This window comes from Solanum pennellii, chromosome 3, assembly GCF_001406875.1.
Source record: "Solanum pennellii chromosome 3, SPENNV200".
NCBI classification, from domain to species: domain Eukaryota; kingdom Viridiplantae; phylum Streptophyta; class Magnoliopsida; order Solanales; family Solanaceae; genus Solanum; species Solanum pennellii.
Genome location: NC_028639.1, coordinates 23,346,972 through 23,368,788, shown reverse-complemented (window position 1 = coordinate 23,368,788; position 21,817 = coordinate 23,346,972). Strand labels below are relative to the sequence as shown.

The 21,817-nt window shown below is 35.8% G+C and overlaps 1 protein-coding gene across 3 annotated transcripts; it reads left to right on the top strand.

The window, feature by feature from the left end:
- Positions 1 to 369: 369 nt before the first annotated feature.
- On the top strand, positions 370 to 21,783 carry LOC107013706. 3 transcript variants are annotated; one of them, XM_027915838.1, is made up of 14 exons: positions 370 to 469; positions 567 to 654; positions 1,036 to 1,947; positions 2,300 to 2,400; positions 2,533 to 2,749; positions 2,852 to 2,929; positions 3,056 to 3,148; positions 3,491 to 3,574; positions 4,173 to 4,271; positions 6,573 to 6,635; positions 17,058 to 17,088; positions 18,107 to 18,153; positions 18,376 to 18,434; positions 21,323 to 21,554. In XM_027915838.1, the coding sequence occupies exons 2-14, from the start codon at positions 601 to 603 to the stop codon at positions 21,552 to 21,554; spliced, it is 2,070 nt and encodes a 689-aa protein (XP_027771639.1). In that variant the 5' UTR covers positions 370 to 469; positions 567 to 600. The 3 variants fall into 3 exon arrangements, with proteins under 3 accessions (XP_027771639.1, XP_015069065.1, XP_027771638.1); XM_015213579.2 differs by lacking the exon at positions 370 to 469 and having other exon boundaries at positions 476 to 654; positions 2,533 to 2,647; positions 21,323 to 21,783; XM_027915837.1 differs by lacking the exon at positions 370 to 469 and having other exon boundaries at positions 476 to 654; positions 21,323 to 21,783.
- Positions 21,784 to 21,817: the final 34 nt, after the last annotated feature.

Here is a 21,817-nt window from a genome sequence, read left to right as displayed (position 1 = left end):
AAAGAACTTAAAATTAGAAGTGAAAAAAAATAAAAAGTAATAAGAGAGTAATTACACCATGTAATTACCAAAAATCACAACCTCTGTGTATGAATTATAGAGTGTAATTACATCTTACCAATCACATTAATTACTTGTTGACCAAATAATTATCTGTCCTTCCAAACATGCCCTAAATATTAGTGCAACTCTATTGACAAATAATTTGAGTTGTGAAGATATCCAAAATACAATATGAATTTATGAATAAAATTTGAGTGTAATTAAAATATATATTTTGTATATACGTATAGGTGATAAAATAATTGAGAAGCAAATAAAGAAAAGAAAATGATATTGGCCCATGGGGGTGGGTGGGGGGGGGTGGGGAGAGAATGAGAGGCAGAGAAGAAGATGAAGGTAATGAATGGATTAAAAGAAAGCCACACGATTCTCCAAATGACATCTTCTTCTTTGAATTCATTCGTTGGTAATGAATGGATAATCCTAACTTGTCTTTTTTGCCTAATATTCCCAAGTAATCATATTTTGGTGTCTTGACTCTACTTATTGTTTGTTATAAGCAGAAGATGAGAGGTTGGTGAATAGGAGCAATAGTTGATGGCAACTTTACCTGTGTGTTCGGCTACTGCTTGCTCTTCTTCACATTCGCAGGTAGCAAAGTGTTTTTTTTTCTTTTTTTTTGTGTGTGTTAAAAGATGTGAATACACTTAAATTTGTACAATTAGCTATTGTGTAGCTATATAACTATCTTGATAATCTGCAGCTCCTGGTTTTCAATCAACAAAAGCTTCATTCCCATTGTCTCTTACTTCTTGTCCTTTTTAGACAAAAATTTCAGGAAAAATAGTAGTCATTCACAATGAATGCACCCTTACTTGCCCAATGCTCCAGTCAGACCAATCGTGATATTGCTTTTGAAATTTAACGTCACATTTTTTCGGCGACCATACTATCCAATTATGTATCTTTATAGACTTGGAAGGTTTTTGTTGTCAGAGGTAATTACAGATATGTAAACTTATGCTCCTGCAGATTCCTTTCTATGGGGGGTTGAGATCCTTTTCCTCCTGTTGGAAAACATACCAGCTGAAATGCAATGTCGTGGACTTGTCTACTTCATTTCATCTTAATGGACCTTCATTGCGAGGACAATCACCTATATTCTTGTACTCACAGTTTGTACAAAATAGCAGTCTGTCCAGTTCCAGTGATAGCATTTGTACTTCTTGCCAGAATGTAATTGATGGTGTCAATTGTGAATTATTGACTAGTGACGCTCGCTCCAATAGCACTGGAAATCTGAAATTTGTAGATAGTTCTGCAGTACCTGTTGGAAGGGAGGAGATGATGGGTTTTAATGATGACTTGGTCAATATTGCTAACTTCTCACCAGAGTCTGCTAATTTAGAGTCCATAACTACGGTAGATCTCACCCAGGGAAACCCTGCCTCGATATTGGATTCAATGGACTTGGATACAAGTTCCTTATCCAATGTGAAATCATCTGCTTTGGACGTTCTCTCTCAAGTCAATAAGTCAATCACTGGTTCAGTTGAGAACGGACAAAGTTATTTGAACAGTTCACTTGATGGAATTAGCTCGTCTGTTACATCAGCTGTTAGAGGTGCTACTCAGGCAGTTGATGATGTGATTAGTAAATTAACATCCACAGTGGACAAAACAGGGGATTCATCAGGTAATGGTGTAGCAGCCTTTTCAACTGGCTTGAAAGAAGTCTCTGGTAGAGTTGGGCTTCTAGCTATTGATGGATTGAGACATATAATTCTCATTGTTGAGGATTTGGTATCGCGAGGTGCCACACTTGTTGTGTATTCTTACGGGTCTGTGAAGGAGGTGCTCCCTATGGAAGTCCAGGATCTGCTAAATGTGTCTGAAGAGCGCGCAGTGAAGCTTCTTACTCCATTTGGGACCGCTCTGGGACAGGTATGACGTTAGGGATTCTTCGTGTGCAAATGTTTGGTACGTCCTTAGTCTTTGAAGCGTAAATATCAGCTTAAGGAGGTATATATATCAAGGATTAACGTAGTAGATTGCTCTTCCTCATAAGAGAATAAACAGCACACAACCTTCTGTTTGTTTTGCTTCCTTTTAAGGTTATATTGTACTTCACATTCCATCTACTTTCTTATGCTTCTGATTGAGGTTATGCTTTAGATTTCATTCATCTGTTTGTTTTGCATCTTTGTAAGGTTATAGTGTAGGTTTCTTTCCATACTTGAAAAATACTCATTCTTCTTCTACACGATGGTATGCTCTGTGACACTGTAATTGGCAGGGCTATGTTGCTTTGGAGGGTCTGGAGAGGAGTCTTGGCTTGGATCCAAGTGACCCAATTATTCCATTTATCCTTTTCCTTGCGGTATCAACTTCTTTTTGGTATGAGCACCCTTCTACTCCTTATCTCATTGTTTCCTGTTATTTTCCTATCACAATTAAAGTTCTCCCTCCCTTCCCAAAATGTCAGTTTAACTTGTACAGAAAGTTAAATTGCTTATCAGATTTCTGCAGGGCTTTTTATTGGAAATTGACTTATGGTGGATATGCTGGTGATTTATCTCCCAAGTCAAGCTTTGAGCTTCTGAAAGGAGACGGGAAGGCTGTACTCATTGATATCCGGCCTGAGGCAAGGCATTGCATATTTATCAAGTCTCGTATTTCGGCAGAATGGTGTATGCCAAATATGCTGAGACCTTTGTTGTGCACTGTATTCCATTGCATTATCTCAGTAAATAGTGCTCTGATTGAACACATGGACCAAATATTTTAGATATCCTAACATAAACATGACCAAATGTTTTATATTTTCTTCCTCTATCCTTTTCTGAAGGATCTCAGAGAGAAAGAAGGCATTCCTGATCTTCGACGCGCTGCTCGGTTTCGTTTTGCCAATGTAACACTACCTGAGGTTAGTATATCAAGTTCAAGGGTTGGATTATTAATTTCTTTTGGCAGGATCGAGCTTTCTAAAAGAGTCATGTCTTTCAATTAATAGCCCTCTTTTTCCTTCTGTATATTGCTAAAATGTTGTCAGATTGATGGATCTACAAGGAAGCTATTCAAGAGTGGAAGGGAACTTGATGACTACCTGCTAGCTGCTGTCATTAGGAACTTGAAGATTGTTCAAGTAAAATAGATATATGTCCAGTTTTGCCTTTTCTATGCAATCGTCTTTGCATTTGTTCAAATTCAAATTTTAACTCCTGAAAAACATGTTGCTCAAAAGAACTTCTCCCGATGTTTCCTCTATGTCCTTTCATTTGTGCCACAACTTGAGGAGCAAAGAGCTAATATGCCTTGTGCCGGATTTATTTTCTCTTGAAGTAACCTGTGCTTATTAAATCATGCTCTTGTTTTCTTTCTTAGAACATGTAAAGAAACTTTTAATGGTAAAAGATTCTTATTCTTACCTTCCCCATTGACTTTTCATTACTATTTTTGTATTGACACTTCCATTACCAACCTATAGGACAGGTCTCAGGTTATAGTTATGGATGCTGACGGTAACCGTTCCAAGGGCATTGCAAGGTCACTCCGAAGACTTGGAATCAAGGCAAGTATATTTGCTAAATGTCAATCTCCCGTGGTACTTGTCATGAAGTTACAGGTAGCAGAAGTCATGAATAAGAATAATGTGAAGAAAGAGGGAACTGTATGGTCTAAACATTTTACCTCTGGTACTTTTTAGAAACCTAATCAGTTAGAAATAAATGTGGGGATTCGGCTACTTTAAGCTTTGAAATCCTCAGATCTGTGTGTACTCCTTTGTAACTTAGCACCATGCTGATTCATTTTAATTCTTTAAAGATCTTCTGGTATGTATTTCCTCTCCTTTTTTGCCTGTTTACTTCTAGTAATAGTAATTAATTTGATCAGTTTTACTTGGTTATTGCTAATAGAATGTTCAATTTGTGATGACAATGGACTTATGAATAGTAATCTTGCATGCCTTGCTGATATCAAGAGATGTACAGTTACTTAATAAACATTAGGACTTTGCATGTAGATGCAAGAGTGCAAAATTTGGTCCTCAAGTGGTTATTGTACTGATACACTTTATGTGTTTAAAAGATTATGATCTTATATATCCTTCTCAGATTCCAAAGTGTGCCCCGTTTGGTTGATAACTATTTTCTTATTTAATGTTACAGAGACCATATTTGGTCCAAGGTGGCTTTCGGTCTTGGGTTGAAGAGGGCCTCCGCATTAAGGAGTTGAAACCTGAGACTACATTGACAATCCTCAATGAGGTATCTAATATGTTTCTTGACTTTCTTAAAGTGAGCCCTATGATTGCTGAGGGTCCAAAGGCTGTGCCCATCTTCCTGTTAAAATATCAAAAACTGAAAGATGTCTTTATTAAAAAAGTAAACTATTTGATCTATACAACAGTGAAGTCACACACATGATATGCTAATCATCATGATTTATGACAAGTCAGCTACTTCTCCAAACACCAAAAGTTCGCATCAGATACAACCAGATATTTAATATTATGAACGTTCTTCTCTTTTGTTCTATTCTAACCAAGCATATCAAAATAAGTGGATGATTGTCCAATATTTCTCGTTACCCCAACAATGTACCAACTATTTACGAATTAAGGAAATTGTCAACTGACATTGCATGACTTATTGTAAAACAAGCACAATAGCAGCCAATTCAGCGAACCACTTGCAGTGGAAAATGTTGTTCTGACTCTTCTACCTCTTATAAAAATAAACAGCTATTGACAGAAACTCAATTCTTATCTTATGATTTGGAAGGCACCATCAGTCACTTCCAAAGTAACCAAAGTAAGAAGGTTATCTCAGCCATTTTCCCTATAAACAGGCCACCATGAATTCCCTCATCAATATTTTATAAGGCATTATAAATCATAATACGACTTTATGGTAAAAATATGCTGCTTGACCTTTCACAATGCTCACGACCATCCCTCCTGGAGATGTAAATTGTTTCGTGAAATATCAACCTCTTTCTTTCTTGCATAACCCTTCTAAACGTTGGATTTGGTGACACCATTTTGCTTCTCACTCCAAATGTTTCCTTAACAGTGCATAATTTGTTTGCCGCTTCCTGTTGCATGCCGTTGGAATTATTTTTTATACTGTATGACCATCTATTTTGTGAATTTCTGCTGCAACTTTCTTCGAAATAGAAGAAAGTTGAGGCAACCTTCATGATCTTTCTTTAGGGAAAATTGTTTAATGCCTATGTTGCTTTGCTCGGACTCTTCACTTTCGGTGCCAAAGCCGTGTCGACACGACATGGGTGTGGTGTGGATCTGTACCTGATCTGGTCAACCAGTTCTGGGTACTTTGACCAAATTTAAGGGGGAAATTCTGGACGGATTCAGTGATTTCTCTAATCAAAATAAAAACTAAGGTGGACTTGAAGAAAGTGAAATATCTTGTATGAATAAATTTCTCTTGACACTCCCATTCCTTTTATTCCTTCCATGATTCTCCTTTTGATCAATATTTTCTTCTCAAGTTTTCCACGTAATATCTCATAATTTAGGTTTTATAACTCCATTTTTAGATATTTGAATTATTTCTAGCAAAATCCCTGCACCCGTATCCATACATGGACCTATATCTCCGAATCTTAAATTTTAGATCATACAATATCCGACGTCAAGATCCGGACCCATATCGGACACCTACACCCTAGTTTGAGCAACTTAGATTAATACAGTAAACAAGCAGCATGAACACATATCAAGAGAGATCTTCTTTTTTTGCCTATGATTTAAAGTTGTAATACCTAAGGAAACTGAATTTATTGGAGAAATCAATGGGATCTTATCATTTTTCTGTTGCCCTTTCACTGATTTTGCTAAATCTGGAAGAACTAAAGATGATGGACAAATCAGATTTTTCTTTTTTCTTTTTGTCTCTTTCCCCCCTCTCCCTATGATATAAAGCTTTAAATGTGCTTTCTTCACCCATTAAATTGTGAAATGACTACTCTTTCTTTTCTTTTCTTTTCTTTTGTATTTCACTTGTGGTATCTTCTATTTAAGATTGTAAAAGTAAACATGAACTTAACTTATTCAAGTTCCCTTTAAATCTTAAGTAAGTTATAATCTAATGTTTGTTTTGATGAATAATCTGGGTTAATTTTTAATTCTTAAAATAGATCTCTCTATATAACATTTTAACTTAATGCGGTTAGGCTTTTAATTGTATTTTGAATTTCCCCTGAAAGATTGAGATATAATTCTACCTCATTAAACTGAATTTTGACTTGTAGGATTATAATGTTGATAAGCTTTTGATTCCAAGTAATCTGAAGGCTTTAGAGGATTATTCTGGTTTTTTATTTTCATGAAAGAGGTTGATTTACCCCCTTTTTACTTGAAACATACATGTATGTAATAGATTTGTCTGGAAAGAACAGTTCTCGACCGCATCAGTATTCTATGCCATTTTATCGGTAAATATTGGATATATAACTATGCGCTGAACAAGAATTATAAAGCTATTGCCTACTAGTAGAAAAGAAGGTGGTTGTTTCAGTAATATGCCATTTTTGGTTATTTTCAGGAAGCTGAGGCAATTTTTGAGGAAATCAACCCAACACCACTACAAGTTGTTGGATATGGAGTGGTAAGACTTTCTGAATGTGTTACATGCTTGAAGTCTTATAAAGCATTTCTCTTTTCCTTTTTTCTCTCAATTGGCTTACTGTATATTAGTAATTTTTGCATATCAACCAGAAGCTCTAATTATGTGTTTCTCTACAAAGCCCATCCAATCATCTATACAAGTAGAAATGTCTTGTACTCACTCAAGAAACTAGGAAGCTCATTTTATCTGATTGATTGAATTCTCTTTACCTTGAAATCCTCAGTAGTTCCTTTTTCCCATACGGTCCATGACACTTTCGGGGTGATTCCCATTCTCTAACTCCTTAACCTTCTACTTCCATCTTTCCCAGCTCCACATGCGTTGTTCTACATTACTGGGAAATTTTCCAGATAATGCCAAACAGGTTTAACTCAGGTTCCTCATTTGTCTTACTAAATGGCTATAACAAAAACGTTTCACGGTCTCCCGTCTCCTATATATTGATTCTTAGGGTTTCATCCTCTGTTGGTGTAACCAAGGACACTTTTCTCCATTTATGTACTTTGGGTTTTCTCCTGATGAAATATCTCTTTTACTGCTATCACTGCCTTGATTTATTGCATTCAACTCTCAATTCTTGTTACGCTATGTTTGATTAAAGAAAGGAACTGAGTCTTTTTTGATTCCCTTGAGAGTGTTCTTAATTTTCCCTCAGCCAGAAAAGCGAAACCTCCTTTCACCTATATTTGAGAGTTGAAGAAGTTAAAAGTGGAATTCAACTTCGCTTCCCCTTCTCTTCTACTTACATTATACAAATAAAACACCTGCTATCCTGCTTTTAGTTCCCCTCATGCAACTGTTCCTCTTTTTACCCTAAATAAAGATATAACTTATTCAAGTTAGATGGACGGATTTCTCCTAATGAAATTTCTCTTTTTCTCATATTCTTTCTGTTGCCTATTCTGATTAATATTGCTTTTCCAACGAATAAACCTTTTGCAAACACCTCACCCTCCCCAGACCCCACTTGTGAGACTATACCGGGTATGTTGTTGGAGAGAATCATATGAGACTTGAGAGATAGAAAAAGTGAGTCCATATGGTTAGAAGTAGTTTCTTCAAAATAATATCTTATGTTTCTTCAAAATATAATCTGAACATACATGTTTATAGCTTCAAGGAAGTTCATTACATAGAAATTCTTTTGTGTTGTTTCACAAAATTGGAGTATCCTCAACTTGTTATTTAAATTAGCACGTATTCAACTCAAATAACAACTCATAATTGTAACACACAAGTAGGAAGTAGAAAGATTTCATTCATGGTCATCCATGTGAAGGTTAATAACAGATAAGTCGCTGTCTTTTCTTTGTCACTTAAAAACTAAACCTTAGGTAAGTTGTGAGTACAATAAACACGGTCGAAGGATACATGTCTTGACCGAAATTTTTTGATGTGGCTCTCTTAATCATTTAAAATGCTTCATAAAAAGGATTATATGTACTAACCCATTTCAATACCCAACCCATGAACTATTTTCCAAATCAGTTCATATAAAAGCACAAACCCTACCGATTCTAGAGCATATTAGGTCGCACCTTATCTCTCTCTTCTCCTCTAGAAATTATGCTGTGCAGAAATAAAAACTATGCAAAAGTACATGTTCTTGAATTGGTGGGTTTGTGGTTTTATCTATTTGGTAAATGGGCCGGGTTGGGTACTAATATGGAGTTAGTACATAATTTTTTTCATCCAGCTATTAAATTATCAAGAGAGCCACATCTTCTGAATTTTAGTTAGCTAGACTTCAATTAGATGACTTTTGCATGACTGAAAAAAGATTAGTGACTTTTGAGTTATAAATATTTTTACTTGGACAAAATTCTCTAAAGAAAGTGTGTTGTATATTTACACACTGAAAGTATTATGCATTTGTACATTAGATTCCAATCGCGAATCAACAAATTTTATATTGTATTATTTAATCTTTGAGATTATAGTGAATGGAAAAGGTCTATTCACATAGCTATTATGTACAAACATTAAAAAAAATCCACAAATGCGGTAGAAACACTTGAAATAATCTATTCTATTGTTTAACAAATCTGAAAATAAGCTATAAGGCAGTATAAAGAGCATGATGAAGAACGAAAGAAGCAACATAGCATGAACCAGATGCCATTTCTGATGAAGTAGTAGAGGTCGGTGCATGAGACAACAAAGTGAAAGAGTTGGTTTGGTCCTTGTGGGGTCAAACTCAATGGAAGAAAATTCCATGTGCCAATTTACTTGGCTAGGAATTAAACTTGGAGAGCAAGCTAAAACTTTGTGGAAGACAAATTTTGTATTTCTTTTCGCTGTGCTTGGAGCCCCTGTTTGGCCACCTATAAAAGGATGGTCATTCTTCATTGTTAAAATCATCCTAAACACATAACAAAATACACTAGAAGAGTAGAGAATTAGTAGAGCAATCTTCTTAGATGTATTTGAGATCTCTCCCCTTTCTTTGCTAATATACAGGCAGTTCTTCTCTAGTGGACGTATCCAAACCACATTAAATATTATTGTTCTTCCTTGTTCTTTATTATTCATGTTTTCACTAACAATTGGTATCAGAGCTTGGTTCTGTCTGAGTATTCTCTGTGCTTGCATCACAGTTCGAACTTCCACATCAGAATAGAACTACTTGGGTTTTCTATATTTTCAAATACTTTGTAGTGAAAGAGGAAGAACAAGTAACAATGAGTTTCAATAAGTTTGAAATTGATAAATTTAGTGGGCATAACAACTTCAATATATGGAAGATCCAGATGATGACGTTACTGCGGAAGGAAGGTTCAGTCCATGCTATTAACAGGAAGTACCCCAATGACACATCCGATTTCAACAAAAAGAAGTTTGAAGGAGATGCATTTAGTGTAATCCAACTATCCCTTACACCTAACCTTCTTTGTGAAGTGAGTACAAGTACCGAAGAGGTGACCAAATAACTTTGGAAAATGATGGAAGGGCTTTACCGGGACTAATTGGTGACAAGAAGGATGTTGTTTCAACAACGTCTTTATACATTTAAAATGTAGTCGGGTACTTTGTTGCAAGACCTCTAGATGTGTTCAATAAACTTGTGATGGACTTACAGACTGTCAAAACTAAAAAGAATGAGGAGACGTTTGCATGTGCTTTGCTATTTTAATTGACTTCAAAATATCGTGATATTAAAAATTCAATGATGTATAGCAAAGAGCCTATCACTGTTGAGCAAATGTGGCAAACACTTAACTCTTGTGATGTGCGGAGGCATTTTGAAGGAGACGAAGCTAGTGGGTTCTTTGTGAGAGGGGCACAAGGAACATGACAAACTTTTGTAATAGTCCTCGTGATTCCGTCATGGTAGCGAACCCAAACTGAACCAACGCAAACTATTTACAAGTTGCATTAGTGCCCATTACTACGGTTCCTCCACTTGTGTCATAGCTGTTGAACCAATCTTCTTGGAATGTCATATATAGAGTACAACCAGAGTCTAATACCCATTTGTTGCCATAGACTCCACTATTGCATGATGTTGTTAGTATATATTCATCATTCAAAATCATGTACCTGCTCAACAATGGATGCACTCGTCTTCTCCTTGGACTTTGACATAGGACAATCTTGTCCAAAGTGCCCCATCTTGTGATAGCCCCAACACTCCGCATTCTTCTTGTTCATGCGAGATTTTAATTTTTACTTTGATTTGATTCTTCCCTGTTGGCTAGTACGACCTCTTACAAAGAGCCCAGTAGCTCCTTCAAAATGCCTTCACACATCACAAGAGTTAAGTGTTTGCCACACTTGCTCAAGAGTGATAGACTTTTTCAGAGGCGAACCCAGGATTTAAAGATAGGGGGTGCATTACTATGAGTGACTCGAGGGTAAGACTAGGAGACAAGGGTAACGTTAACAACATAAGCAAAATAAAACATCTTTTTTTCATATTATACTCCAACCATCTAGAAAATGAACCCTTGAACCATGTGTCTAAAACTAACCCTTGGTTGAGAAGAACTATTTTTCTTCAAAAATCTATCAATCTCAAAGCACAAGAATCAACAACAAATTATTTTTTTAAAAAATAGCTTGAAAAAAAATTGGTAGGACTTTAATTTTGGAGTCTTATATATTGTTTAAAATTGTGTTAGGGAAAATTATTTGTTTTTAAATTCAATGAAAGGAATGGAACCGAGTGACAAAAAAGGGTGGTTAAGAAAGGGGGTGGGGCCAAATGAGGCGGCAAAAACGAGTTTTAATTTGGGGTTGATTCTTTGCCACAAATCACTTTTAATATATATTCTTTGGAATTTCTAAGAAAGTGAAATTTGATTGAGATGAAAGAAGGATAAAATTGGACAAACTTTTCGGCTATGGCTTAGAAGGGGAACGAAAAAGTTTTTGGATTTATTTTTTAGTGGAACTCAGGTTTAAACTTAACACAAAATTTTGATGACTTTTTACTTTTAGGGAAAAAGATCAAATTGAGTACATTTTAGGCGAAATGATCTGATGAACCCCTATACTTGTATGCATTTGTATTATGAACTCTTCTACCTAACCATTTGTCAATTGAACCCTTCAACTCATTAAAACACAATATTTCAAACCATTCTGACCATTGACCATGCTTATGTGGCATTAAAATGAATGAGTTGGCGAGAGAGTGTAACACACACACCCAAAGGCAAGTGAAGAACATATTTAATTTTAAAAAATATAAAATAATATTTTTTTAAAAAAAGTTTCTTCTTCCCCTCACCTCATCTTCTTCATTCATCCCCCACCCCACCCTTATCACCGCCCCAACCTTCCTTATCAGCAAACCTGCTACTTCAATCCCCCTTCTCAGCCATCCCTCACCCCAGATCTGTCCTAACCCCCCTTTTTAGCCATCCCCAACTCCATATCCGCACCAACCCCTCTTTCGGGTTTCAACTATCCACCACTCCATCTTTGCGTCAACTCCTCTTTTCAGTCACCCTCACCCCATTTGTAGACCCAGATTTTATTTTTAAAAAAAATTCATTTTAGTTTCACCAAATAATCATTAAAGAGTAAAGTTTCAACTACAAAAGCCTTAGAAGTAAGGAAAATAAAAGGAAACAAAGAAAGATTAATTTAGATCCAATTTAAAATTCAAGATTTTCTTTTCAAGACTCTCATTCTCAATGTCACTTTTTTTTTTTTGGTAAAAGACAAGTTTAAATGGAGGAAACTTTTTTTTTTTGTATGAAGACAAGCTTAATGGAACAAAAAGAGGCTATGATCGGAAAACACCCTTTTGGCGGAGGAACAAGGTGGTCGGCGGCGGCATTGATGGAGGAGGAAGATGAAATCTATAATCGGAATTTCATGTTGCCAGCGGGATATATAAAAGAATATGTGTTTTGTCCGTAAGAAAAGAGAAGAAAAGAAAATGGATAGGGGCAGGTGGTGATTTTTAATTTTTGGGTGAAGGGTAGAGGGTGGGGAGGAAGAAGAGGGTGGGGAGGAAGAAGATGAAGTGGGAATATGAAAAATGAGTATAGAGAGAGAAAAAGAACTGTACATTTAAAAAAAATATTATTTATTTTAAATATTTAATTTTTGATGTGTCATTAAAAAATAATAATAATACTAACGTGTCATTAAAAAATGACGTGGAATTTCATGTGTAAATTGAGTGTAATACACGCACACACAAATGATGAGAAAGGGGTTTCAAATATTGTGTTTTATTTAGTTTATGGGTCCAGATGACAAAGGGGTAAGTAGAAGGGTTCAAAATACAAATCGATTCAAGTACGAGGGTCTACCAGATCATTCTGCCTACATTTTATAATAGATTAAGGAATATATGGATCATGCAAAATATATTAAGGATCAAAATAAGGCAACCCCCATACATTAGGGACCATTTTGATAATTTTCTCAAAGAGAAGGCTTCAAATTTAATTAAAAAACATTAAGGACCATTTTGATCATTTTCTCAGAGAAAAGGCTTCAAAATTTCAAGTAAAAATATTGTTGCTTCCGCTGGGAATCAAACTCGCGCAGCTGCGCAAAGAATTCACGCGTTCGACCAGTGCTCCCAAAGCAACTTTTGGTTGTTAGGGTGCCCAATTAAATATATGTTCAATTTATCATCTTTCTATACATATATATACGATTTTTTTAAAAAAATTACCGGATGCACGTGCACCCTCATATGTGCATGTGGGTCCGCCCCTAGGCTTTTTACTATATATTATTTGATTTTCAATATCACGATATTTTGAAGTCAATGAAAATAGCAAAGCACGTGCAAGCGTCAACTCATTCGTCAACTCATTCTTTTTAATGACGACAGTTTTTAAGTCCATCACAAGTTTATTTAAAGCGTCTAGATGGTCTTGCAACAAAGTACATGATTCCATCTTAAATGTGTGAAGACGTCGTTGTAACATCTTTGTTGTCATTGGTAAAGTCCTTCCTGCCTTTCCAATAACTGTTTGGTCATCTCCTTGGTACTTTTACTCACTTCACAAAAAACGTTAGGTGCTAGCGATAGTTGGATTAAGCTCAATACATCTCCTTCAATCTTCTTATTGTTGGAATTTGATGTGTCATCAGGGTACTTTCCATCAACAACATCGATTGGACCTTCCTTTCGCTGTAACGCCATCATCTAGATCTTTCAGATATTGAAGTTGTTATTCCCACTAAATCTACCAATTTCAAACTTCATGAAACTCATTATTACTTGTTCTTACTCTTCTACTACAAAGTATTTGGAAATACAGAAAACCAAAGCAATTATTTTCTGATGTGGAAGTTCAAACAGTGCTACAACCACATAGCATACTTAGATAAAACTTTGGCTCTGATACCAAGGCACTGGTTTGGATGGAATCATGAGGACTAGTACAAAAGTCCGTCATGTTCCTGATCAGAAGAAGAATTTGATACTCTGGATAAACAAGGCTACAAGTACATGACTAGAGGACTATGAAAGTGACTAAAGGGTCTTTAGTCGAAGGCCAAGCTAGGGGATAACCTTTACACACTAGGAGGAAGCACCATTGTTGGCTCTATAAATGCATATAAATGCATCTACAGTGCAGTTATCTGATGATGACAAAGCAAGATTATGACACAGGAGAATAGGTCATATAAGCGTACGAGGACAGGAGATCTTGAGCAACCACAACATTTTGATGGTGAGAAGATCAACACACTTGAATTTTGTGAGCACTGCGTCTTAGGGAAGCATAAGGTAAACTTTAGCACTGGCAAACACAAGACGGAAGGGGTGTTAGACTACATCTATTTAGATTTATGGGTTTCCTCTAAGCTTCCATTGAAGGGAGGTAAGAGGTATCTTCTCACATTCATTGATGATTTTTCAGGAAAGGTTTGACTGCATTTCTTGAAGGCAGAAGGTAATGCTTTAAAACATTTAAAGAATGGAAGATTTTGGTTGAGAATTAAATGGAGAGAAATCAAGAATTTTCCTACCAACAATGGCTTGGAGTTTTTTGCAGTGAAGAGTTCAATAATTTCTCCAAGGTTCATGGGGTAGCTGTTTTGTCTTTATGGGTCTTTGTAAATGAGGTTGCAGGCAATCCAGTCTATTAGTGGGATCGCAAGATATAAGACGGTTAGGCACACACCACAACAAAATTGAGTTGCCGAGAGGATGAACAGAAATCTTCTTGAGAAGGCTTGTTGTATGCTCTTATAAGCCAAAATGTCAGAAGTATTTTGGGTTGAAGCAGTTCAGAGTGCTTCTAATATTGTCAAGTTATCTCCAGCATCAACGACACCTCAAACTTGTGAATATTTGGGTGTCCAGCTTATTATCATGTTAATGAAGGAAAGCTTGAACCAAGGGCTAAGGTCATATTCGTAGGGTATGTAGATGGAGTAAAAGGGTACAAGCTTTGGTGTTTGTCTTTACTAAAATTTTTAGTTAGTAGAGATGTTACCTTTGAAGAATTCCTTATACTTGATCCTCATAAAGAAAGTTTTTGTGGAGTTATCAGGAAACGAGAACAACAAGCAGGTGGAGTTGTCGTGGAGCTTACCAAGGAAAGGATCAAAAGACTCAAGTTAATGAGTCAAAAGATGTAGATCCTGAAGAATTTGTTGTCAATGAAATCATACACAATTGCGAAAGGAAGGGACAAAAGGCAGATACGAACCAGAATGTCTTATGGAGCAAGCAAATCTGATTGCATATGCGTTCGTAGCTATAGAAGAAGAGATTAAGGATCTCGAGCCCTCCTCATATATAAAGGAACTTCTTGCAAGGATGCTGCATAATGGCGGTTAGCCATGATGGAAAGATGAAGTCTGTTCACAAAATGAGATATGGGTCTTAGTTAAAAGGCCAAAGGGGAAGAGGACAATTGGATGCAAATGGGTCTACAAAAAGAAATTAAGCATTCCAAAAGTGAAAGATTCTAAGATTCAAGGTGTGATTGGTTGCAAAAGGTTTCAGTCAGAAGGAGGGAATTTGACTACAATGAAATCTTCTCTCTAGTCGTGAAAAGGAGGGAATTTGACTACAATGAAATCTTCTCTCTAGTCGTGAAACATAGCTCAATTTGTGTGATACTAGCATTGGTTGCACAATATGATTTGGAGCTTGAACAACTTGATGTCAAAACTGCTTTCTTACATGGTGATATAGAAGAGACGATCTATATGGATCAGCCTAAAGGTTTCCTAGCCAAGGGAAAAGAATATCATGTATGCCAACTGAAGAAGTCCTAGTATGGCTTGAAGCAATCCCCTAGATAGTGGTACAACCGTACAAGAGGTTTGATGCATTCATGACTACACGTGGATTCACGAGGAGTGCATTTGATAGTTGTGTGTATCACAAGAAGATGCTTGGTAACTCTATAATTTATTTATCGTTGTATGTTAATGATATGCTAATTGCTAATTGCTAATTGCTACTAACAATATCACAAAGATAAATATTTTGAAGAAACTGTTGAGCAAGGAATTTAACATGAAGAATTTGGAAGCTGCAAAGAAAATCCTTAGAATGGATATTTCAAGCGAAGACAGTGTTGTACATCTTTCTCAATAGAGGTACATCGAAAAGGTTCTGCAGAGAGCAAGCCTATAAGTACACCGTTAGCTTCTCATTTCAACCTTTCAGAGTCTATGGATGGGGTGGAGCATATGTCAAAGGTTCCTTATGCTGGCATAGTTGGTAGCATTATGTATGTTATGGTATGCACACGTCCAGATGTTGCTCAATCTGTAAGTATGGTAAGTGGGTACATGGCAAATCAAGAAAAAGGCATTGGGAAGCTGTCAAGTGGATATTGAGATATCTCAAAGGAGCTTCTGATGTTGGCCTAACCTTTCCAAAAAGTGAAGGTATTGATTATGTAGATTCTGACTATGTATGGGATCTTGAATGAAGAAGGTCCACAACTGGATACATTTTTACTCTCGTTGGCAATGTCGTTAGTTGAAAATCGACTTTATAGTCGAATGTCGCTTTGTCTACAAAAGAGGCAAGATATATGGCAGCAAAGGAGGCAATGAAAGAAGCTATCTGGTTGAAAGGTTTGGTGGCAGAATTGAGTTCGGTTCAGCTGGAATCAACTCTAAAATGTGATAGTCGAAGTGCTATTCATTTGATTAAAAATCAAAGATTTCATGAGTGCACCAAACACAGTAATGTGAGATTCCATTTCATTTGAGATGTCGTTGAAGAGGGAGCTGTCAAAGTCGAGAAGGTTATCACAGACGATAACGCTACAAAATGTTGACCAAGATAGTCCCGCTTGCCAAGTTTGCACATTGCAAGTACTTGGCGGGAGTATGCATTAACTGATGCAACTCTGGGGGAATAACTGCTAGATGGAGCTAGTGTGTTCAACAAGATATGATTATTCTTATTTCTTACAACGAGGTTGTCCAATAAGCTTAGAAGTTTTGGCCGGAGTTGTTCATACCATGCTCGAAATGCATGCCAAGTTGGAGATTGTAAGAGTTGGTTTGGTCCTTGTGAGGTCAAATCCAATGGAAGAAAATCTCGTATGCCAATTTACTTGGCTAGGAATTAAACTTGGACATCAAACTAAAATTTGTGGAAGACAAATTTTGTATTTCTTTTCTTCATGCTTGGAGCCCAAGTTTGGTCACCTATAAAGGATGGTCATTCTTCATTGTTAAAATCATCCTAAACTCATAGCAAAATACATTAGTAGAGCAATTCCCTGAGATGTATTTGGGATCTCTGCCCTTTCTTTGTTAATATGCATGTAATTATGCCAAGTTTAAAGCTTACGAATAATGAAATAGATATGTCGTGCCTTTTTTTCCTTTTCATGTTTACCAAGCCTTATTCCTATCCTTAATGATGCAAGATTTTGGTTAGCTTTATCACACTTGAAATGTTGTTTGCTTGCTGCACTAACTTATGTGATCCACTCTTGGCAGGGTTTGGTAGCAGCAGCATATGCATTGGTTGGTGAGTCTGCAATTTCTGCCAAATATTCTGATAATCTGCATATTTCTCCGTAGTTGCCATTTTTGGGTTTGCTTATTCAACAGATAATGTTTATTGGAGAAGTACAGATTATTCGTCTCCGCTTTTGGGGGCGGGAGTGCTTGGTCGCTGGGGGTTCCTTTTCCTCAACCAATTCGGTTGTGTCAGTCTCTTTAGATATTCAAGTTAGAAAAAATTTCTGTGATTGCTTCTTTGATCTTCTTTTGGGGGTGGTCAGATGTGTCGGAAAATTTGGGGAGGAAAACTCTCAATCTCTCATTTTCTCTTGAAGAAAAGCAAAGGAAATCATTTTTCTTTACTTCCCTCTACTTGCATACATAAAATGGCTATAGTGCATAGGTATTTATAGAACTTTTCTAGCATGTACCTAGTCTAGTACATTCCTATATTTAATTCTAAATTTTTCCTTTTTCCTGGCTCATGAACAAAATAATACATGTATCCTAAGAGTAATACAGTTAGCTTCTAGAATTCATAAACTAAGATAATTAATTCATGAATCACAAAAATCTAAGAAAACCTTCCCTTTTTCAACCCAAGGTTCAATTTTCAACAGTATGCTGTAGGACTTGGAGCAGACCACTTTTTTCGTATAGGAATTTTGGGTTTCACGATATTAAGGTTGATCTTTAAATTACTAATAAAACAAGATGATCTCTTATTATATTATGTTTCTGATCTCGAAACTAATTTAGCCTACTAATATAAATTGCAGTCTCTCCAGCAGTTCATCTGGTTTTTATTGAAATATAGGTTTTCATGTCCTCATAAATGTTTTCCATAGCTTACCTTGTGTACCTTCCTCATTTTTATCACACTAGAAGACCTTCCTTCTTTTTTTTCCGGTGACGATCTTCACTCTCAGTTTGACAAGGAGGCAAGAAAGTAGTGCCTTTTGTTCTGTTTAATGATAGAGAGTGCATCACTGGATACTTGTTCTAACTGGAGACACTAAGATTTTTTTCTTTTTATTTTCTAGAGTGGGAGAAAACACTACAATACGTTGGAGTTTTTGGCCTATGTCAGGTAACTGTTCTATTTTCAAATAAACTTCCTTTATGCATAAAGAGAGAGAATTTCCTATGTCCGAAATTCCGAATACATGCACAACTACTGAAATTAGTGGACTAACTTTTTCATACTGGGTTCTGTTGTTGCAAAGCCAAACCATTGCTAATAGCTTGTTATTTGTTAGATGTTAAGCTGATAATTGATTTCCTAAATTCTGGATTTATTTTCTGTTTCTAGACTTTATACCGTCGAATTTCTTCGTATGAGGATTCAGAAGATCTTAAACAAGATGTGAGGTAACAGTCCTTTTCATGAATTGAATTGTTGTTAAATGCTATATATCTTTTACATAGTGTTAATACATTTTTTTGTTCTTTGAGCCACAGTCCTAAAGTTATACTAAAATGGAATAAAGGTTAAAAGAATATAAAGTGAAGAAATAGCTAACGCACCCATTGTTTATCGTTTATGGGTTGACTAATGAAATGAATTTATTGTTGTAAATGTGGGGCAGATTTATCATTCTCTTGGCCTAGTTACCAATTTCAAAAAATAAAAATAAAAAATCTCTTAGCCTACACAAGTTGGAATTTTATGTCTTGATTAAAAAGAGAAGTTATTAGGAATTCACTTGAAAGGAGAAACAACTCTTCGATCTATATGCATATGACAACCATACGAAGTTACTTTGAAAGGAAAAACAGCTCGTTTGTTTATATGTATGTATATATATATATATATATATATGACGAACATAGGAATTTACTTGTAAGGAGAATTAACTGTTAGATGTACTATGACACAAAAAAACACAATTGATGTTGAGTACCATCTGTGATTAACTTGTACAATGAGTCTGGGAAACTGCAGATGCATATGTTTCCAACAAATTTTAAATATATGAAAAATAAATCAACCATAAATAAAATATGAAGAAACAAGACTATTTTATTGATAAATCAATGTGTACAACTCTGTTCTTTCTCTTGATTCTTCTCTCATTGATTTGAGGCCGTTAGTGGTGTATTTTTTGAACTATGATTTGAATTTAATCTTTTTATGAATATTCCATGAATTTGCGGAATATTCAAGATGTCTTAAACCGTTTACATAAGCATAAGCTAGGGTTTAGGGTAAGAGTAACATCCAAGAAATCTAATTGGAATAGAGTACTTCTTGTAGAGTCTCAACTAGAACTGAATATGTCTTGCGTAGTCCCATAAATTTTCAATGTCTACAAATGTCCCTGCTTCAAGGCTTGTCGAAGTGTAGATTTGATGACTCAAAGATGAGTCTTGAAGTACTCATTCCTCCACCTTTGCAGTTTTTTAGCTTTAGATTTGCTAATTTGATTAGTGAGAGAAGAGATGAAGAGTAGATTTGGTTCCACTAGGTGGTGTGCCAATTAGTTGCCAAATTATTTTTAAATATATGGAAAATAAATCAACCATAAATAAAATATGTAGAAAAAAGTATATTTTATTGATAAATCAATATGTAATTGTACTTCCCTTAATTCTTCTCTCATAAGATCATGGCGTATTTCTCGAACTAGGATGGTTGTGGAATATTCGAAATGTAAATATAATACCCTTTATATAGGCATAAACTAGCGTTTAAGATTAGAGTAGTCTCCAAGAAATCTAATTGAAATCGAATACTTCTTGTACATAACTAGAATTGAATACGTCTTGTAGAGTTCCATAGATTTTCAATGTCTATAGCATGTCAGGGATAGTTCCATTCTTATAGCATATGCATTAACACTGCAGAAGATGATTATAACTCAAACATAGCCCGTTTTATGATGAGATCATATCAGAAGATCTTGACAGTCTTATCAGTAACCGTCATGTTTTCTCCCAGATCTGTTTTTTATCATGGTTCTCTGTTGAATGAGAGTTTTTGGCCAAAAAATTTACATCAACTTAAAACTACATCCGCGTACTACCACAATGAACAAAAGTCATGGCTGAACTGTTTAAATTATTACAAGATCCATCCTTCTGTTAGTTTTCTTGATAACAACTAACAGCTTTGACTAAAAGACGTGCTATGCATGACCACATGGCCTTTTTTTCAGCTATTTTGTTTCTCCCCTCTTGTCTTCTACATCCAGCAAAAAATGCTTTTATTTGTTTAAACGACAATGAGTTCATAGATGATTTAACTGCATGGGATTGAGTGTGGTTTGGTTGCATGAATAAGAGTTTGTCCATCCTCTACGTGCCTTGACTTCAGAAAGACTGAGCTGTTAGATTTGTACACTGAGTAGTGTGGGAGCTTCTACCTACCATGGTTTTATTTAAAATTCACGATACTGTGCCAAAAAACCCGTGCAAAAGGAACCTTTGCTTAATATCCTTGAATTCCCCCATTATGATGCTGCCTCTGGAATTAGCAGCTAGTTTTAGTGCAATTTTTTTACTGCACGAAACAAGAGAAATGCAGCTGAAGTTAAGCAGATTATTGTCTGTATATTTCTCAACTCAAGCAACAGACCCTATTCTCCATTTTCAATTTATCTCGTGCCTCTTTTCTCTTCCTAAAATCCAAATCCAACATAGCAAACATACTCATGGCCAAGCACAAGCAGAGAAGAAAACCAGCCTTAGTTCTGTTAGTTTCTTAAACATGCGTTTAGGTAGGATGAAACATGTTAAATTTTAGATACTTCAAGGATGTGTTTTGTTCACATGATAGTAAAGGATATAGTTTAAGTTTGAAGCATAGCTAAATGATGTTTTTTGCCAGAAACTCGTTAAATGCCATTACCTTTGTTAGAATTTGTACATGCTTGTGATATGAGATATCTTACTACTTCCTCTGTCTCAATTTATGTAATGTAGTTTGGCACAGAGTATAAGAAATATGGAAAGACTGATATGTTTCAAATCCTTAAAATAAATGAATTTCTAAATAGAAGAGTACTTCTTTGTGTGCATTTTGCCAATTAAGTGGATCCAACACAGGTAAAATGTTGATAGTGTCATTAAACATTTGCCAAGTAAGGAAATGTGTCATTCCGTTTGGGACCCATTAGAAAAGAAAATTTCACATAAATTGGGATAGAGGGACTAGAAAAGAAAGATCCACATAAATTGGGATAGAGGGAGTATGTTTACACTGCAAATTGTTAGCTTTGATGATATTAAACAGATGCTTACTGTGTTGATTTTTGCAGACAACTTTTGGCCCCAGTTATTCTAGGAGGCCAGGCAATGACATGGGCAGCTGGCAAGTTGGAAACAAACCGTAATGGACTACCAACTTCACCTTCTTCAACTGATGTTCAGAGCAGGGTGTTGCAAGCTGCTGCAAAGCATGAATCACAACCAGATAGCGAAGAGACTCAAGACCCGTCCCCTGAAACTATGTCTTCCGTCAGTGAAAACATCGATCTTTCTGAAGCATAGAAGATTAAAGTGTTTTGCAGCTAACTAATAATAATCCCACTGAATGACACTGCATATTTTGTATATTCAGTCAAGACACTGAGATTATCAACCATACTACCTCAAAATTTGTATAGTCAAGACCTAGAGTTTCTTCTTTTATTTTTTTGTAATGAAAATGTAAAAATTGCAACATTGACCCATCATGGATATTTACTTAATGTACCATGCACATTTTTTGGATGTTTCATAGCAAACAGTGTTATTAATTCAGCAAAACATGC

What these genes read in the sequence shown, in the direction of transcription:
- LOC107013706 (XM_027915837.1), top strand. Translation starts at nt 601, where the DNA reads ATGGCAACTTTACCTGTGTGTTCGGCTACTGCTTGCTCTTCTTCACAT. An exon ending in GAGTTTTTGGCCTATGTCAG is followed by an intron (nt 18,154 to 18,375) that starts GTAACTGTTCTA and finishes TTCTGTTTCTAG; the next exon opens with ACTTTATACCGTCGAATTTC. An exon ending in GATCTTAAACAAGATGTGAG is followed by an intron (nt 18,435 to 21,322) that starts GTAACAGTCCTT and finishes TGATTTTTGCAG; the next exon opens with ACAACTTTTGGCCCCAGTTA.